We start from the raw sequence: 18,144 nt of genomic DNA on the forward strand, positions 1-18,144 counted from the left end.
ACACTCAGTAAGACACAGTACACAACTAGCACCACCACACACAGTAAGACACAGTTCACAACTAGCATTATCACACACAGTAAGACACAGTACACAACTAGCACCACCATACACAGTAAGTCACAGTACACAACTAGCACCACCACACTCAGTAAGACACAGTACACAACTAGCACCACCACACACAGTAAGACACAGTACACAACTAGCACCACCACACACAATAAGACACAGTACACAACTAGCATCATCACACAGAGTAAGACACAGTACACAAGTAGCACCTAGCAAACCTCAGAACAGCATTCCGACATCTTAATAATGAATCGTTCAGGACCCTGTACACCGTGTACGTTAGGCCCATATTGGAGTATGCGGCACCAGTTTGGAACCCACACCTAGCCAAGCATGTAAAGAAACTATAGAAAGTGCAAAGGTTTGCAACAAGACTAGCCCCAGAGTTATTAGGCATGTCCTATGAGGAGAGGTTTAGGGAAATCAACCTGACGACTCTATAGGACAGGAGAGATGAAGGGGACATGATTACGACATATAAAATACTGAGAGGAATTGACAAGGTGGACAAAGACAGGATGTTCCAGAGATTGGGCACAGTAACAAGGGGACACAGTTGGAAGTTGAAGACACATATGAATCACAGGGATGTTAGGAAGTATTTCTTCAGGCACAGAGTAGTCAGGAAGTGGAATAGCTTGGAAAGCGATGTAGTGAAGGCAGGATCCATACTTAGCTTTAAGCAGAGGTATGATAAAGCTCACGGTTCAGGGAGAGTGACCTATTAGCGACCTGTGAAGAGGCGGGGTCAGGAGCTCGGACTCGACCCCTTCAACCTCAACTAGGTGAGTGCAACTAGGTGAGTACAGTACACAGTGTAACACTTAGTGAGCATCTCAAGTTGATGTAGTGTGGAGGTGACAGTGTGGTGTAGTTGTGGCAGGAGACAACCAGCATGGTGGTCACTCACCACAGCCAGGCTGAGGTCCCTCAGGTTGTGACACTCCTGCAGTAGTCTGACTCCTCCACTAGTAAGACAACCCATGAACACCTCCAGGTGACTCCTGTAACAGGATAAAACACTGATGAACACCTCACTCTTACTGACTCACCACCTACACTGTATATTACACCAAGTGGTAGTGAACAATGTTACACTGTATATTACACCAAGTGGTAGTGAACAATGTTACACTGTATATTACACCAAGTGGTAGTGAACAATGTTACAATGCAATAATTGTTTACTTAAGTGTCAGTGATCTTACATGGGTATAATATAAGTGATCTTACATGGTATAATATAAGTGATCTTACATGGGTATAATATAAGTGATCTTACATGGTATAATATAAGTGATCTTACATGGGTATAATATAAGTGATCTTACATGGTATAATATAAGTGATCTTACATGGGTATAATATAAGTGATCTTACATGGATATAATATAAGTGATCTTACATGGGTATAATATAAGTGATCTTACATAGGTATAATATAAGTGAGCTTACATTCTCAGTAGTAGTAACCAGTTACCAGTAACCAGTGTACCGTTGACTCAACGACCAACCGTCTCTGCCTGAGTCACTATCTGAACTCATATTGCGCTGACCTGGCATTATTCAAAGACCCTCTCACATATGGGTACTGTGGGCGGCCAGTCAGTCAGTTGTACGAGAGAGAGCAGTGAGATAAGTACGGCTGTAAGGGCGCAACCCACCTTGTCTGTAATTATACGTACTACCAGCCTACGTGAGTATTTCTTTACCCAATCCACGTCGAACTCCCACATGATAAATGGTGACAGCGGTGTGGAGCGTGGATTTAGTTTTTACGGGTAATTCAAGACGTTACAAGACTGTTTGTGAGTAGCCGGCAGGGTCAAAGGTGAACCTCCAGCCAGCCGCCTTACCCTCACTCACTACCTCCAACCTGCAAGCCTGTTGCAGCCGTTTCAAACTTCCTGGCTTAGTTCGTGTGCTAATTGCTTCAATCTCCGAGGGGTTGACCCAGATTTTGCAATTAAGCCAGTCAGTAAGCCAGACTGTGGAAGTGAACGCCAGTCAGCCTATCATCCAGCCTGTCTCCTGTCGTCCAACTGCTCCTCCGTGCTTTGTGCATCGTTACACGTCTTCCAGTCAGCCATTCTCATGGGGTAAGCCAGTCAGCCAACCCAGCTTCTAACCCAGCTGAGAGAGAGAAGTAAGCCACGCAGTAAGAAGTAAGCCAAGTTCCTCTGAAGTATTGTCTATATCGCTTTGTGCTCCCTGTTGGATGCTAAGTGTGGTTTTCACCATTCCTGTGGCATAGAGTGGCTTATCAAGCCACCTTCGTGGGTAGTGGAGGTGCGCCAGTGCGTCAGCGAGAGTTATTTCACCCACACTCTCCCTCCACAAACACCACCAACCACTCACCACCAGCCATCCACCCCATCTACCTGTGGTTGTTTGTACCCTTGTACCGGGTCCTAATACTGTTTTGGCTCACATAATTGGTCAAGAGATGTAGTGAGCGCCAACGATAAAAGATAAAACCCAATTATGGGAGTCCACCGAGTGAGCGCATTTCTTCCGACAACAGTGAGTGTAGGAGGCGTCAGTCATCACCGCGCAGGACAACCTACAACCTACCCTCATCACCAGTAATCACCCGACTACTACAGATTTCAGTGATAATTTAGAGACATTTTTCTTGCATTTAAAGACATTTGCGTGTGTGAGACATTTATAGTAAATTTCTAGTATTTCTTTGACTCGTTATTTTACAATATTTTTCAGTGTTTTCACTCATCTTATATTTTTTTTATCTGTGTTTTTTTTATGCTACTCCTGTCTGTAGTAAGTATTATTGTGTAGTGTACCAATCAGTCACTCTGTGTGAAGTGATTCATTTTTTTTATCATGTATTCTTTCAGCGTTGTATTCTACAGTAATTGTCATTGTATTTCACGCAGTGATATTCACCCCAGTATACCAAATTATCCATTTATTTCTGTGTGTCTTTTTTTCGTATGCCAGCAGTGTCTCATTCCTCTAATTTTTTCGCAGACTGTGTACCATTATTTTTGCCAGCAAATTTTTGTCGTATCAGTCACAGCAAGATTTTGTTTTAAGAATATACTAATAATGTTGTGTGCCCCGCCACTGTAAGTGTGAAACTACCCGTTTTGTTCCTTTGTTTTATTTTATTCATATTTTTATATTTCTTTGAACAAATTCACTCTTGATGCAATTTCAATTACTTTTAACGTAAAGTGTTTTCTTTACTCTGTTTGAGTAAATTGTTTTGTCTAATTTACAATTAAGAGTTAAAGTGTTCAATCAGTTTTTTCTTCATAATTTTATTTCATTATTTAACCTGAGTTTTCCCAGTGACACTTTATTACTGCAGTGATTATTTCTACACCTTATTTTGTTGCACTTGTTCTGCAGTGAATTATTTTGTTGCACTTGTTCTGCAGTGAATTATTTTGTTGCACTTGTTCTGCAGTGAATTATTTTCTTTTATTGATATTTTTATGAATTATATTTTACTCTCGTTTATGCATTCTTAGAAAATACTTAAATTTCCCAGTTAACAATTTAATAATTTTATTTTATACTTTTACATTGATTTAAAATTTAATTAATTAATTTCTTTATTAGCAAGAGTAAAGACAGCTCATTTTGCATTTAATTCAGTCTCCAGTAATATTTTTACTTGTATATTTCAATGTAAATTTTTTTCTCTTGGCCAATAGTCCTTCACATTGAGTTGTCCTTCCTCTTGCAGTGTATCTTAGACATTTTTTTTTATTACTTCTGCAGAATTAGTTGCATCTCTATTATTTCAATTCTAGCATTTTATATCATTTTTATTCTTCATTATTTTTGCCTTATTTGTTCTCGTGTTACTTTGCCATTATGTCTCACATACCATCAAGTGATACTTTAGTGAATGTCGACACTCAGACCTCTCAGGCTACTGTTGCCCCTGTCATCAGTCCTCACAGTTCCTTAGCGACTGACAGACCGACCCAGATACCGAGATACTATAGTTATACTCGTGATTCCCTTGATGCGTTACCTTTATTCAATGGCCATGTACATAGTCTTGAAGCATGGTTTGCGGCCATTCGTTCTCGTGCTAGTGCTCTAGTTGAAGGTCCTCCTTCAGAGGAAAGCCTTATCAGACTTGCTAAGGAAGCTCTTTATCGATCCCCTGCTGCTGTTCACGTTGTTGATCTCCTTGATATGCGAGACTTCAGGAATCTTACTAAGTGGTCACAATATGAGGAACTGATTCGTTCTTTCCTTGTCCCAGTAAAAACAGCTGATCCATATGTCGTTCTTAGGGAACTAGTGAATGCTACACCCATGAGTAATGAATCGTTGAGTGCATTTGCTGTTAGATTAGACAAACTTTTATCATCATTTATCAATGCTGTCCAGTCATCAGCTTTCCTCCCTGAAGAGGCTAAACCATTTACAGAATCGCTTGCTAAAATAGCAGCTTTTGGAGCAATTAAAGAACTAATGCCACCTGCTTCCGTGTGTGCTTATGAGGCTCATCCTCCAACTGTGACGATGGAACCACTTACAGCCTTAAATCATGTACGTTCCTTGTGCCCCCAGGGTACTTTCCCATGTATTAAAAGTAATTTCACACCTATGCCTCAGTCTGCACCACCTCTTGTTTGCGCCACAGAGACAAATCGTGGTCGTCAACCATCTCAGAGATCACCAAGAACCAGTGTACAGAGTCGTTATACACCTCGTAGTATTCATAGTACATTCAGTAACCATAGTCGGCGGAATTGTTACAACTGTGGTTTCCGTGGCCATATTGCAATTAATTGTCCTGATAGTTACCCTAAGAGACGTCGTACTGATGATGAGTACCCAGATCTTCCCTACTGTACTTATCATAGAATACATGGACATGACACATCTGAGTGCAATGCTCTCTATAACCTTCAGTACTCTAGGTCCTTCCGTGGCCGTTCCAACCGCAGAACCCGTAGAGGAAACAGATATCGTGGTTCTCAAAATAACCAGAACCAGGCTCATTCTTCCAATTCTCAAACTAACCAGAACCAGGCTCGTTCTTCCAATTCGGGGGAATTCGAGCGCCCCAGTCAAACCGTCCCATGGTGACAGTAGGTGATAATGAGTACACCATCCCCGTTCACAATTCCTTTGAAGCCTTAAGCAGTCTCGAGAATGACAATCCTGCTGATGATGTTGCTTCACATGTCTCTGACATAGATGATTTTGGGGATGAAGTAGAACAAGTCTTTTCTGATGACAATCCACCCTTTTGTTTGCACATAACTTCCAATGCAACCATAGGCCCTATAGTGCAAGCATCTGTTCATAATGAGCCCGTTCATTTGTTCATGGACTCTGGTGCGCAAGTCAATATTATTAGGTCTAGTTTGTTTAAGGATAAGAAGTTACGACATGTCCTTCTCGTAGAACCGACTCACGTGTCCTCCCTTAGTGGAGTATCTGGTTCTCACCTGCGTGTCCGAGGTCGGACTTCCCTAACTTTTTCTATCCAAGGTAGAGACTTCACTGCTTCCTTCCTTGTTGTCGACCAGATTACTTTCCCTGGTGACCTTCTACTGGGCTTTGCTTCCATGCGAGACTTACGCATTGTGCTCGACCCTTATCGATGGCATGCCCAAATTGACGACTTGATCGTTCCATTCTGGGGTTACCAGCTTGGATCAGAAATCTGTTATACTGCTGCAGAGTATGATGTACGGATTAAGTCCTTACAAGCTAATGCATTCTCCAGTAGCGTACCCAAGCGGTCAGGCACTGGTAATTCTGTCACTCCCATCAGTGTTCCACCTATACCTTCAGACTTGCAGGATAGTCCGATGTCTCAAGTGTCCGAGGACACTCAGATTGCCTTGAGTGCACAACCTATCCCTGCAATGACTGCTAGTTCGAGTAGTAGTTTCTCCACAGGGGATGCCTTGTCAGAAAACGATTACTTGAAACTAGTAATGCCATCTCTTGTTGATGTCACATGCCGTCTGCAGAAAGACGTCTCTGTTGCGGCTAGTGCTCTCACTAGAGTGTCTGTTGTTGTTCCTAGTGTTCCAGATGGTGATAACGTCCTAGTTGACAGTGATTCTTGCAAAATAAAAGGTCTATTTGTTGAACCATCCTTACATGTTGTAAGAGATAGTAAGATCCATTTCTTCCTGGCCAACACTTCTGGTCACAGTGTTCGCCTCAGGGCAAATACCAATCTTGTTGACCTTGTTCACTATCCTTATCCTGTTCAGGTAGAGGATGAGTTGTCACCTGACCAGTGGGTCGGTGCTATTTCTGCCGGGGAGACCTCATCCACTTCACTGGATCAATCTGTTCCACCAGTTGAGGAGAAAGACTTAGCTCCCACTGACTTCCCACATGAAGTCAAGCGTTTGTTGACACTGTTGAACAAACGTCGTAAAGCCATTGCTTTACCAGGTGAGAAGATGGGTATAACGAACTTATTGTCCCATCGTATTCCACTTGAACCTGGTACTAGACCTATCTACATACCTGCGTACAGAATGCCTCATTCACAAGTTGCTGTCGCAGAAGAATTGATCAATCAAATGCTTGATGATGGAGTTATTGCACCTAGCAATTCCCCTTGGAATGCACCCTTGATACTAGTACCTAAGAAGGATGGTACTTGGCGCCCAGTGATTGACTTTAGGAAGTTAAACGCGAAAACCATTCCAGATCGCTTTCCACTCCCTGTACTGGGTGATCTTTTACGTAATATCGGAGATAACAAAGTCTTTTCAACCCTAGATTTGTTACAAGGGTTTTGGCAAGTCCCTCTTCACGAGGACAGCCAAGAGCTAACTGCATTCTCCACTCCTACAGGTCATTATCACTTCCTCCGTATGGTGTTTGGATTACGATCTTCCCCTATCACGTTCTCAAGGCTCATGACTAATATCTTTAGAGGTCTCATAGGTAATGCACTTATGGTGTACTTAGATGACGTAATCGTCATGTCTAAAGACGTGGATACACACTTGAAAAGACTTGATGTAGTACTTGGTAAGCTTGAAGAAGCCAATTTAAAGATCAAACTGTCTAAATGTCAATTTTTCAGATCAGAAATTAAGTTTCTTGGTCACGTAGTCACTCCTAGAGGGGTTACGACTGACCAAAGTAAAGTAACTGCAGTACTAAATTTTCCAACTCCCAAAACTGCTGATGCCGTAAGATCCTTTGTGGGCTTAGCAGGTTTTTATAGATCTTTCATTGCCAATTTTTCTTCCATAGCTGCTCCTCTGAGTTGCTTAAGAAAGATGCTCCTTTTGTTTGGACCTTCCGTCAAGAAAGAGCATTCCAAACTCTAAAAGAAAAGCTAACATCTGCTCCAATTTTGAAATTTCCAGATTTTTCTAAGCCCTTCTATCTGACAACTGATGCTAGTTCAATTGGCATAGGTGCCGTACTAGCTCAGAAGACCGATGGCAAGTACAATGCAGTTGTATTTGCTAGCCGAGTCCTTACGAAGGCTGAACGTAATTATACAGTAACTGAGCAAGAAGCTTTAGCAATAGTATGGTCTTTAAAGCACTTCCGAGACATTATTTATCAGTACTCTGTTCATGTCTTGACAGACCATGCTCCACTGATACCCTTATTCCAGAACAAACAACCTACTGGAAGGTTAGCCAGATGGACCTTGACTATCCAAGAGTTCAATCCCACCTTTGAGCATTTACCTGGCAAGTCAAATGTAGTTGCAGATGCCTTATCGCGACATGTTAGTATAGTAACTGCAGACCCTCCATTTAGTGCTGAAGATGTAAAGAATGCTCAACGAACAGATCCCATGTGGTCTGGTGTGATTCGATTCCTGCTCCAGGAAGACCTTATCCTGACTGTGAAGCCCCATTTATCATGTGGGAGTTCGACGTGGATTGGGTAAAGAAATACTCACGTAGGCTGGTAGTACGTATAATTACAGACAAGGTGGGTTGCGCCCTTACAGCCGTACCTATCTCACTGCTCTCTCTCGTACAACTGACTGACTGGCCGCCCACAGTATCCATATGTGAGAGGGTCTTTGAATAATGCCAGGTCAGCGCAATATGAGTTCAGATAGTGACTCAGGCAGAGACGGTTGGTCGTTGAGTCAACGGTACACTGGTTACTGGTAACTGGTTACTACTACTGAGAGCTCGGCGACGCTAACGTATGTCGTCCCGACATACAACTAATACAAACTAGAGATGGCAGGTATACGGCTTGGGCTGATGCTATACAATGTCAAAGTACACAACAATTAAACATTATAACATACATAAGTAGAACATTGGAATGGAAGCTTACGTGACTGAAACTGTAATGCAATACAAGGTATACTATAGTACAACTTAAAACTCAACAAATGAACAACGAACTCAACGTTGAGATTACAAGTGATAAAAAAAAAATTTTGATCGATCGATCTGTATTCATGTGATCTACGGATTCTGAGGAAGGAATATATACAAAGAAAGAGTGTTTAACAGAAAGGCAGATTCGGTGCACTCAAATCTAGACTGTTAACTCTAGGAATGCGGAGAGAACATGAACACAAAAAAAAAATTCTTGAATACTGATAAGTTGATACTGTAATTATTCATCTATACAGGTTATTTACATTTAACCCCAACTCTGCTAGGGTGAGATTGACATATGCAGAATGGGTGTCATCTCTGGGAGGATCAAACTCTGTAGCATTGGCTAACTCATGCTGTATTTGAGGCAAATCTGAATTGGATGTTACAAATGATACTTGAGGATTTCTCAATACCTGTCGTGTACGTAGGGAATAACGACATTCAGGTTGATCGTCTGACTGAGTATCAGAGGCAGAGAGTACAGGATCAGGAGGATTGTCAGAGTCTGTCACATTAGTCTGGGTTGGAACATCATTATCATCACATACTAACTTCATATGATCTAAATGCGATTCTTTATACTGACCAGTACTAATCTCTCTAACCTTATACTTATTACCAGTGATATGTTCAACTACTCGATAAGGACCAACAAACTTTTGATCAAGCTTTGGCATTGCAGACGTTTTGTTAAAGTTAATCAGCATAACTCTCGAACCTACTTTGATTTTGGATGGCTTTGCTTGAGTGTTTGCGACTCTTGTAAATTCTGCTGTTGATTTATGAAGTGTTTCACGGATTCTTCTAAAAACACTTTGAGCTAAGCTGGTACGAGTTGCTATGAAATCATCAGGGTTGTAATTTGGTTTCAGATTAGAATATAACAACTCATAAGGCAAACGTTTATCTACATCATACAATGCATAATGTGGAGTGTCACCTATAGAAACATTGTAAGCAGAATTTATAGCACACTGCACATCAGGTATAACTTCATCCCAAGTTTCACTGTTGGGATTGATAGTGGCTCTCAAGACATCAAGTACTTTCTTATTGGTTCGTTCCGCTAACCCATTGCTGGCAGGATGATGAGGAACAATGGTAGATTTAGAGATTGTGGGAGTTCGACGTGGATTGGGTAAAGAAATACTCACGTAGGCTGGTAGTACGTATAATTACAGACAAGGTGGGTTGCGCCCTTACAGCCGTACCTATCTCACTGCTCTCTCTCGTACAACTGACTGACTGGCCGCCCACAGTACCCATATGTGAGAGGGTCTTTGAATAATGCCAGGTCAGCGCAATATGAGTTCAGATAGTGACTCAGGCAGAGACGGTTGGTCGTTGAGTCAACGGTACACTGGTTACTGGTAACTGGTTACTACTACTGAGAGCTCAGCGACGCTAACGTATGTCGTCCCGACATACAACTAATACAAACTAGAGATGGCAGGTATACGGCTTGGGCTGATGCTATACAATGTCAAAGTACACAGCAATTAAACATTATAACATACATAAGTAGAACATTGGAATGGAAGCTTACGTGACTGAAACTGTAATGCAATACAAGGTATACTATAGTACAACTTAAAACTCAACAAATGAACAACGAACTCAACGTTGAGATTACAAGTGATAAAAAAAAAAATTTGATCCAGTAACCTATACTCGGTTTAATAAATTGAAGTTTGTTGCCGAGCATAGTAGACCAACGTTGTTGCCATTTTGATCGATACTACCTATACTCGGTTTAATAAATTGAAGTTTGTTGCCGAGCATAGTAGACCAACGTTGTTGCCAACGGGTGTGAAGGTGGGAAGATATTGCAGCAAAATAGTCCGTAAATGGAATACCTCTATAAGAAACTGGTAGGTCATGTACTTCTGACCGCGCAGCAGTCAGCATGACCAGGGACCCAACAAAAAACAATATCTTTATGTTTGGTAAAGATGCGGCGTAGCCAAAGTTGGATACGGAGGGCTAAGGGGTGAGGTGTATCAAATTTTTGTATAGCCTGTAAAGCACTAAGGGAGTCTGAGACAACCACAAATGATGACACAGGCATAGATGCAATACGGATAAGTGCTGAAAGGATGGCATATAATTCAGCAGTAAAAATACTAGCCGAAGATAGTAAATGCCCTTGTACGATGCTGTCCGGAAACACTGCTGTGAATCCTACGCCGTCAGAAGACTTAGAGCCATCTGTGTACACAGCAATGGCATGAGAATGAGAGTGAAAGTGGTCAAGAAAAAGAGAGCGGGAAGCGACCGTAGACAGTTGGGCTTTCGAGCAAGGGAGGGAGAAAGAACAGACTCGAACAGCTGGAACTTCCCAGGGGAGTAGGGAAAAGTGAGATGCTACATGTACATAGAAAGGTGGTAGTTGAAGAGAAGACAAGAGCGAATGAAGGCGAAGAGAGAAGGGACGGAGTAAACAGGGGTGGCGAACAAATAAAGAATGTCTACTAATATCAGTGACCATTCTATAAACGGAAGGATTGCGGAGATCATGAGAGCGTACATAGTAGTGCAGGCAATGGGCATCACGGCGATCGGATAAGGATGGAACGTTCGCTTCTGCATAGAGGCTCTCGACAGGGGAAGAGCGAAAAGCACCAAGGCATAAACGTAATCCTTGGTGATGAATGGGGTTAAGGCTAGAGAGAGTAGCAGGAGATGCCGCTGAATAGATCTGGTCACCATAATCAAGTTTCGATAAAATAAGGGTGGAATGTAGGCGAAGGAGGGTTCGACGATCAGCTCCCCATGAAAGATGAGCAAGGGTTTTAAGAAGGTTCAGCCGGCTGTGACAAGTTGCCTTCAGAGAGGTAATGTGAGGTTTCCAGGATAACCTACGATCAAAGAGGAGGCCCAGAAACTTGACTGTATCACGTTCAGGGATACGGGAGCCATAGAGGTACAAAGGATGATCGGAGATGACAGAGCGTCTAGTGAAAGTGATTTGGTGGGTTTTAGTGCTGGAAAATTTAAACCCACGTGTGGTGGCCCAATTGGAAACACGGTCGACTGCATGTTGGAGAGAAACTGTAATGAGGTGACAGTCAGCGCCTGCACAGGCAATAGCGAAGTCATAAACATAGAGTGATGACCAAATATTTGATGGAAGACTAGAGGCCAAATCATTAATAGCAAGGAGAAAAAGTGTTGTGCTCAGAACACATCCCTGGGGGACACCTTCAGCTTGGATAAAGTCCGGGGAGAGCACATTATTAACCCGAACACGGAAATGCCTGTCAGTTAAAAAGTTCTTAAGGAAGGATGGTAGATTGCCTCGAAGGCCTAAGGAGTGGGCTTGGGCTAAAATATTATACCTCCAAGTTGTGTCATATGCCTTCTCAAGGTCAAAAAATATGGCAATAACTGAGTGGTTATTCGCAAAGGCATTACGAACATACGTATCCAAGCGTAGTAAGGGGTCTATGGTAGAACGTCCCTTACGAAAGCCATATTGACGAGTGGAGAGACTGTTGTGTGTCTCTAAATACCACACTAAACGTCTATTTACTAGGCGTTCCATTACTTTGCAAACTGCACTGGTAAGAGCAATGGGACGATAGTGGGAGGTTTCATGTCCCGTAGTGCCTGGTTTGCGGAAAGGGAGAACAATGGCGGATTTCCACAGCTGTGGAAGAACTCCTTGTGACCAAATAAGATTGTAAAGGCGTAATAGGACTGCAAGGGCTGACTGATGTAAATGTTGTAGCATACGAATATGAATGTCGTCGGGCCCAGCTGCCGATGATCGACAAGCTGAGAGTGTTGCCTCCAGTTCTTGAAGTCTAAAAGGCACATTATACTGTTCTTCTCTGAGAGAAGAAAAGTCCAAGGGTGCTAACTCTCTGGCAGACTTTGAGGAAAGAAATGAGGGGCATAGATGGAGTCCCTGAGAAATACGGACCAGATGATTGCCAATTTCATTGGCAACATCTAGTGGGTTTGCTATATCAACACCAGCAACCCGCAGAACAGGAGCCGGGTCAGGAGAATATTTACCACTCAGTTTTCGTACTTTTTTCCAGACTGCACTCATAGAGGAAGCAGAGGTGATGGTGGAGACATAATCTCGCCAGCAAGTGCGTTTAGCATCACGGATGACACGGCGAGCGATCGCACGCTTCTGTTTAAAATCAAGGAGTCGCTCTGTGGTTCTATTGTACCGGTACCTGCCCCATGCAGCGCGTTTCAAACGTACTGCACGAGCACAAGCAGGAGACCACCAAGGCACGCATTTCTGAGAATGCCTGCCCGAAGTTTGGGGTATAGAATGAGAAGCTGCAGTGAAAACGGAGGACGAGAAAAGGTGTAAAAGCTCATCGATGGAGGACGAAGAAGGAACCTCTTTAAAAACAGTTAGGTGTGAGTAAAGGTTCCAATTTTCCCGATTAAATTGCCAGCGTGGGGTCCGAAGAGGTGGCGAATATGAAGGGGAAGTAAGAATGATTGGCAAATGATCACTCTCATGTAAGTCCGGGAGAACAGACCAAGTGAAATCTAATGCGGCGGAGGAAGAGCAGACTGAGAGATCGATGCAAGAGAGAGTAAGAGTCCAAGGATCAAAATGGGTGTGAGTACCTGTATTTAAAACATGGAGGGGGTGGGTGGCAGGAAAAGCCTCTAACTGAATTCCACAGAAGAATTGGGTGGAGAATTTCACAGTGACGGGAATCACAGTGAGACCCCCCCAGAGGAAATGGTGGGCATTAAAATCACCAAGTAACAGAATCGGTGGCGGTAATGACGAAACAAGGAAGGCAAAATCCGGAATAGATAATGCCCGAGAAGGAGAGAGATATAAAGAACAGAGCGTATACCACCTATGTAAGTGGATACGGGCTGCTGTGTAATGCAGCGAAGTATGAACAAATAGCTGATGGTACGAAATATCAGTGCGTAGAAGAAGGGCACTTTCATTAAAGGTCCCATCAGGAAAAGGATCTGAAGAATACAATAAATTATAGCCTGAGATGTGAGAAATAACAGCAGAGTGTAATTTTGGTTCCTGTAAGCAAACACCAACAGGGGCAAACTGGGAGAGTAACATCTGAAGCTCACCCCGATTACCCCTGAGGCCGCGTATATTCCACTGTAAATAGGCCATGACTGGCAATGATAAAGATACTTGAAATCCGCAGGTAAGGGTTCCTACGGACTAGAGGGGTTAGAAAAGTCCACATGCGGAGGCAGTGGAAAACGTTCAAGCAGCGAAGGAACGGTGCGCTGTGAAGAAAGGAGTTGCGCAGATGGAGCAGAGGAGAGAGAAAGAGCGGAAGGTGGATCAGTGTCCATTGATGGTTTGGTCTCTGCAATATATTCAGAGATTGCTTCAAGTGTTTCCGAATTCAGAGATGTCGTATGGGAGACAATATTGGGAATGGTAGGGGGAGGATGAGTAAAGATTGGAACTGTATTGGACTGTACCAAGGTAGGGGGGGGCGAAAGGGTGGAGGGAACTGGAGAAGCATGGCAGGGGACAAAAGAGGCAGGAACCTGGGAGGTGGCAGAAGAGGAAGAAACTTGGGAGGGAACAGGGGAGGAAGGTACAGTATGAGGAGGAGGGTGAACCTCTACACTTGTAACTGAGCCAGTGAGTGGGGAAGAACCAGGGACAGAGACAGGGAGGGTAAAATGAGGAGGTGGAAGATGGGTAGGAGGTGTTAACGGACCTTTTTTTGACTTTTGAGAAGTAGAGGGACGATTGGGAGGAGGTGTCGTACGAGGTCTCGTCGATACTGAGGCTTGTGAGAGAGAACTCGAAGAAGCGAGATTAGACTGAGGCGTTGAAGTAGGGACGTCTGAGCCGAGGACAGCAAAAGGATTAGATACAGGAGTGATTATGGGAGAGGTAACCACAGAGGTGGGTGTAGAAGATGGGATACCAGAAGTGGGGGGACGTTTTGAAACATGGGAATAAGAAACATGTGGGAGTCTCCCTTGGAGGCAGAGATGAGAAACTGTCATGGCATAAGGGAGACCTTCTGTCTCTTTGAGGTAATGGATTTCCCACTCGTTTAAATAGACTTGACAACAACGAGAGTACGAAAGGTGAGCCTCATGACAGTTAAGGCAAGAGGGAGATCGATTGCAAGACGTATTAGAATGGTCATCGGCACCACAGACTGGGCATTCTGCGAAAGATCTGCAATATTTCGCTGGATGGCCAAATCGCCAGCAATTTCTACACTGTTGTGGTGTAGGGATCACCTTTCAAACTTGTAACCGATGTTCTGCTATATAAACTGAGGATGGGAGTTATCGGCTGTCAAAAGTTAAACAAGCCACATTGCTAGGGTATCGTCTCCGCCCACGGGCAGGAAGAACGTAAGTGTCTACCTTGAGGATTGGGAGATCTTGGAGTTCCAGCTGTTCAAGAATGTCAGTGCCACATGTCTGGAAATTTTGTTGAACTATGGTATGGGGCAGAATGACGGTACCACTACAAGAATTGAGGGAATGATGTTTTTCAAGAGTGACAGGAGCAGTATCAATATGGGAAAGACGAGAGAGCTCATGAGCCTGGGTAGCATTCTGTACGGTAATGATGCGCGTACCGCTCTTAAGAGCATGAAAAGAAATATCTTTACCAACATGGCGTAGGAGTGCCTTGCCAATACTATGGTCAGAAAGATAGGCAGTAGAGGAAGTCGGTCGTAAAGTGAAGAATTTAGTCCATTGTTCAGTCTGAAACTGAGCGTGGAAAGGTAGTGAAGGACGTGTCGATCGTTTCTGAGAAGAACGAGAAGGTGGAGAAGTATCATCAGCAGGTAATTGTCGTTGGCGTTTAGGCGTGGGACCAGAGTTGGTCCAACGTGGAATGGGTCGGCAATTTGAAAATTGCCGCACCGTAGAGGGAGAGGCCGGAAGCATAGTCAGAGGAGAGCGAAGGTCCGATAAATCGAAGGAGTCAGTCGAGGCCTCAGTACCTGAAGCGGGTGAGGAAACAGCACCGGCAATAGGTACAGAGGCATGAGGAATGTCTGAAGAGTGGTCCAAAGACGAGGCGGGGTCAGAACGGGGTGCGGTATCAAGAAGGGGCCCGGGGGTACCAGGTTCATGGATTAGGGCTGCCGTGGTTAGGTTACTTCTTTCTTTTTGTTTTTAAGAAAAAAAAGAAAGAAGAAAAGAAAATAAAAATAAAAAAAAGAATAAAAAAAGGGGGGACCGGGGAGGGATAGTTCCTAGGAGGAATGAAAGGGCCAGAAATCTCCCTCCGCGCCCAAGAGGACCTCAGCACCGCAAGTAGCGCAGATGCAGCATGGAACCCGTGCCATACCCTACCCATCATGCTAGTAAACTAACAATCCGGGATAGCAACCTCACATCTGCCGAGCTACCTCGGTGGACAAAAGAGAGGGCGGCCGGATATCCGCCACAAAGCATACCTCCTTCGGCAACCACCCCCGGAATCCGAGGAATCCGAAAGGTGGCTTCCAGAGATACACTTGTCGCCCGAAAGACACCCAAAGCTACTCCGGGATACCAGAGAGGGATCGGGACATCCCCAGGCGATGCAGATTCCACGGCAAACTACGCCACCGCTAAGAACCTCAACGGAATGGGATGGACCCCGGTATCCTTTCCCCTACCTAGGAACTAGCGCGCCTGTGGGAGAAATCCCAAAGGACAAAAAGAGGAAGGGCAAAAGGGAGGGGTGGGGAGGAGGAGGAGGAAAGGAAAAAGGGGAGGATGGGGAGGATGGGATAGGGGAGGGGAGATTGGGGGGTAATTAGGTTCTGTCTGAGGAAGAAGACCGACAGGTCTAATTCCTCAGACCAAGAGCCTCTTCACCACGCCAAGGAGCCCCCCTTGAAGAGGTTGCATGGGTATAATATAAGTGATCTTACATGGGTATAAGTGATCTTACATGGGTATAATATAAGTGATCTTACATGGGTATAATATAAGTGATCTTACATGGGTATAATATAAGTGATCTTACATGGGTATAATATAAGTGATCTTACATGGGTATAATATAAGTGATCTTACATGGGTATAATATAAGTGATCTTACATGTGTATAATATAAGTGATCTTACATGGGTATAATAAAAGTGATCTTACATGGGTATAATATAAGTGATCTTACATGGGTATAATATAAGTGATCTTACATGGGTATAATATAAGTGATCTTACATGGGTATAATATAAGTGATCTTACATGGGTATAATATAAGTGATCTTACATGGGTATAATATAAGTGATCTTACATGGGTATAATATAAGTGATCTAACATGGGTATAATATAAGTGATCTTACATGGGTATAATATAAGTGATCTTACATGGGTATAATAAAAGTGATCTTACATGGGTATAATATAAGTGATCTTACATGGGTATAATATAAGTGATCTTACATGGGTATAATAAAAGTGATCTTACATGGGTATAATATAAGTGATCTTACATGGGTATAATATAAGTGATCTTACATGGGTATAATATACAAGACTCAGCTTCAACACAGAAAGTTACATCATAACTTACACCTGGAAGATCCTAGAGGTATTGTGCAGCACAAGACTGTGCAGCACAAGACTGTGCAGCAGAAGACTGTGCAGCAGAAGACTGTGCAGCAGAAGACTGTGCAGCAAAAGACTGTGCAGCACAAGATTGTGCAGCAAAAGACTGTGCAGCAGAACACTGTGCAGCAGAAGACTGTGCAGCAGAAGACTATGCAGCAGAAGACTGTGCAGCAGAAGACGACTGTGTAGAAGAAGACTGTGCAGCAGAAGACTGTGCAGCACAAGACTGTGCAGCAGAAGACTGTGCAGCAGAAGACTGTGCAGCAGAAGACTGTGCAGCACAAGACTGTGCAGCACAAGACTGTGCAGCAGAAGACTGTGCAGCACAAGACTGTGCAGCAGAAGACTGTGCAGCAAAGACTGTGCAGCAGAAGACTGTGCAGCACAAGACTGTGCAGCAGAAGACTGTGCAGCAGAAGACTGTGCAGCACAAGACTGTGCAGCACAATACTGTGCAGCAGAAGACTGTGCAGCAGAAGACTGTGCAGCAGAAGACTGTGCAGCACAAGACTGTGCTGCAAAAGAATGTGCAGCACAAGACTGTGCAGCAGAAGACTGTGCAGCACAAGACTGTGCAGCAGAAGACTGTGCAGCACAAGAGTGTGCAGCACAAGACTGCAACACAAGACTGTGCAGCACAAGTCTGTGCAGCAGAAGACTGTGCAGCACAAGACTGTGCAGCACAAGACTGTGCAGCACAAGACTGTGCAGCACAAGACTGTGCAGCAGAAGACTGTGCAGCAGAAGACTGTGTAGCACAAGACTGTGCAGCACAAGACTGTGCAGCAGAAGACTGTGCAGCAGAAGACTGTGCAGCAGAAGACTGTGCAGCAAAAGACTGTTCAGCACAAGACTGTGCAGCACAAGACAGCAGTAATGTACACTGAGAGACAACACAATAAGTGTCAGGGGACCAAGACTGCTCAACTGCCTCCCATAATACAAGAAAGGGATTACCCATAGACCTCTCGCTGTCTCTAACACCAACAACGATATTAACACCATGAACAGTGTTAACTCCAACAACGATATTAACACCATCAAGAGTGTTAACTCCAACAACGATGTTAACACCAAGAACGATACTAACACCATCAACAGTGTTAACTCCAACAACGATGTTAACACCAACAACGATATTAACACCATCAACAGTGTTAACTCCAACAGCGAT

General features: G+C 43.7%; 1 protein-coding gene across 1 annotated transcript in view; it reads right to left on the reverse strand.

The window, feature by feature from the left end:
• Window positions 1–824: 824 nt before the first annotated feature.
• LOC138852098 (uncharacterized) overlaps window positions 825–18,144 on the reverse strand; it is a 36,381-nt gene continuing 19,061 nt past the window's right edge. The window contains 1 exon segment of the mRNA XM_070081746.1: window positions 825–1,079. Within this exon segment, the coding sequence (XP_069937847.1) occupies window positions 857–1,079 (223 nt within the window). The 3' untranslated portion in view covers window positions 825–856.

The sequence above is a fragment of the Cherax quadricarinatus genome, unplaced genomic scaffold, assembly GCF_038502225.1.
Source record: "Cherax quadricarinatus isolate ZL_2023a unplaced genomic scaffold, ASM3850222v1 Contig3953, whole genome shotgun sequence".
In the NCBI taxonomy this organism is placed as follows: domain Eukaryota; kingdom Metazoa; phylum Arthropoda; class Malacostraca; order Decapoda; family Parastacidae; genus Cherax; species Cherax quadricarinatus.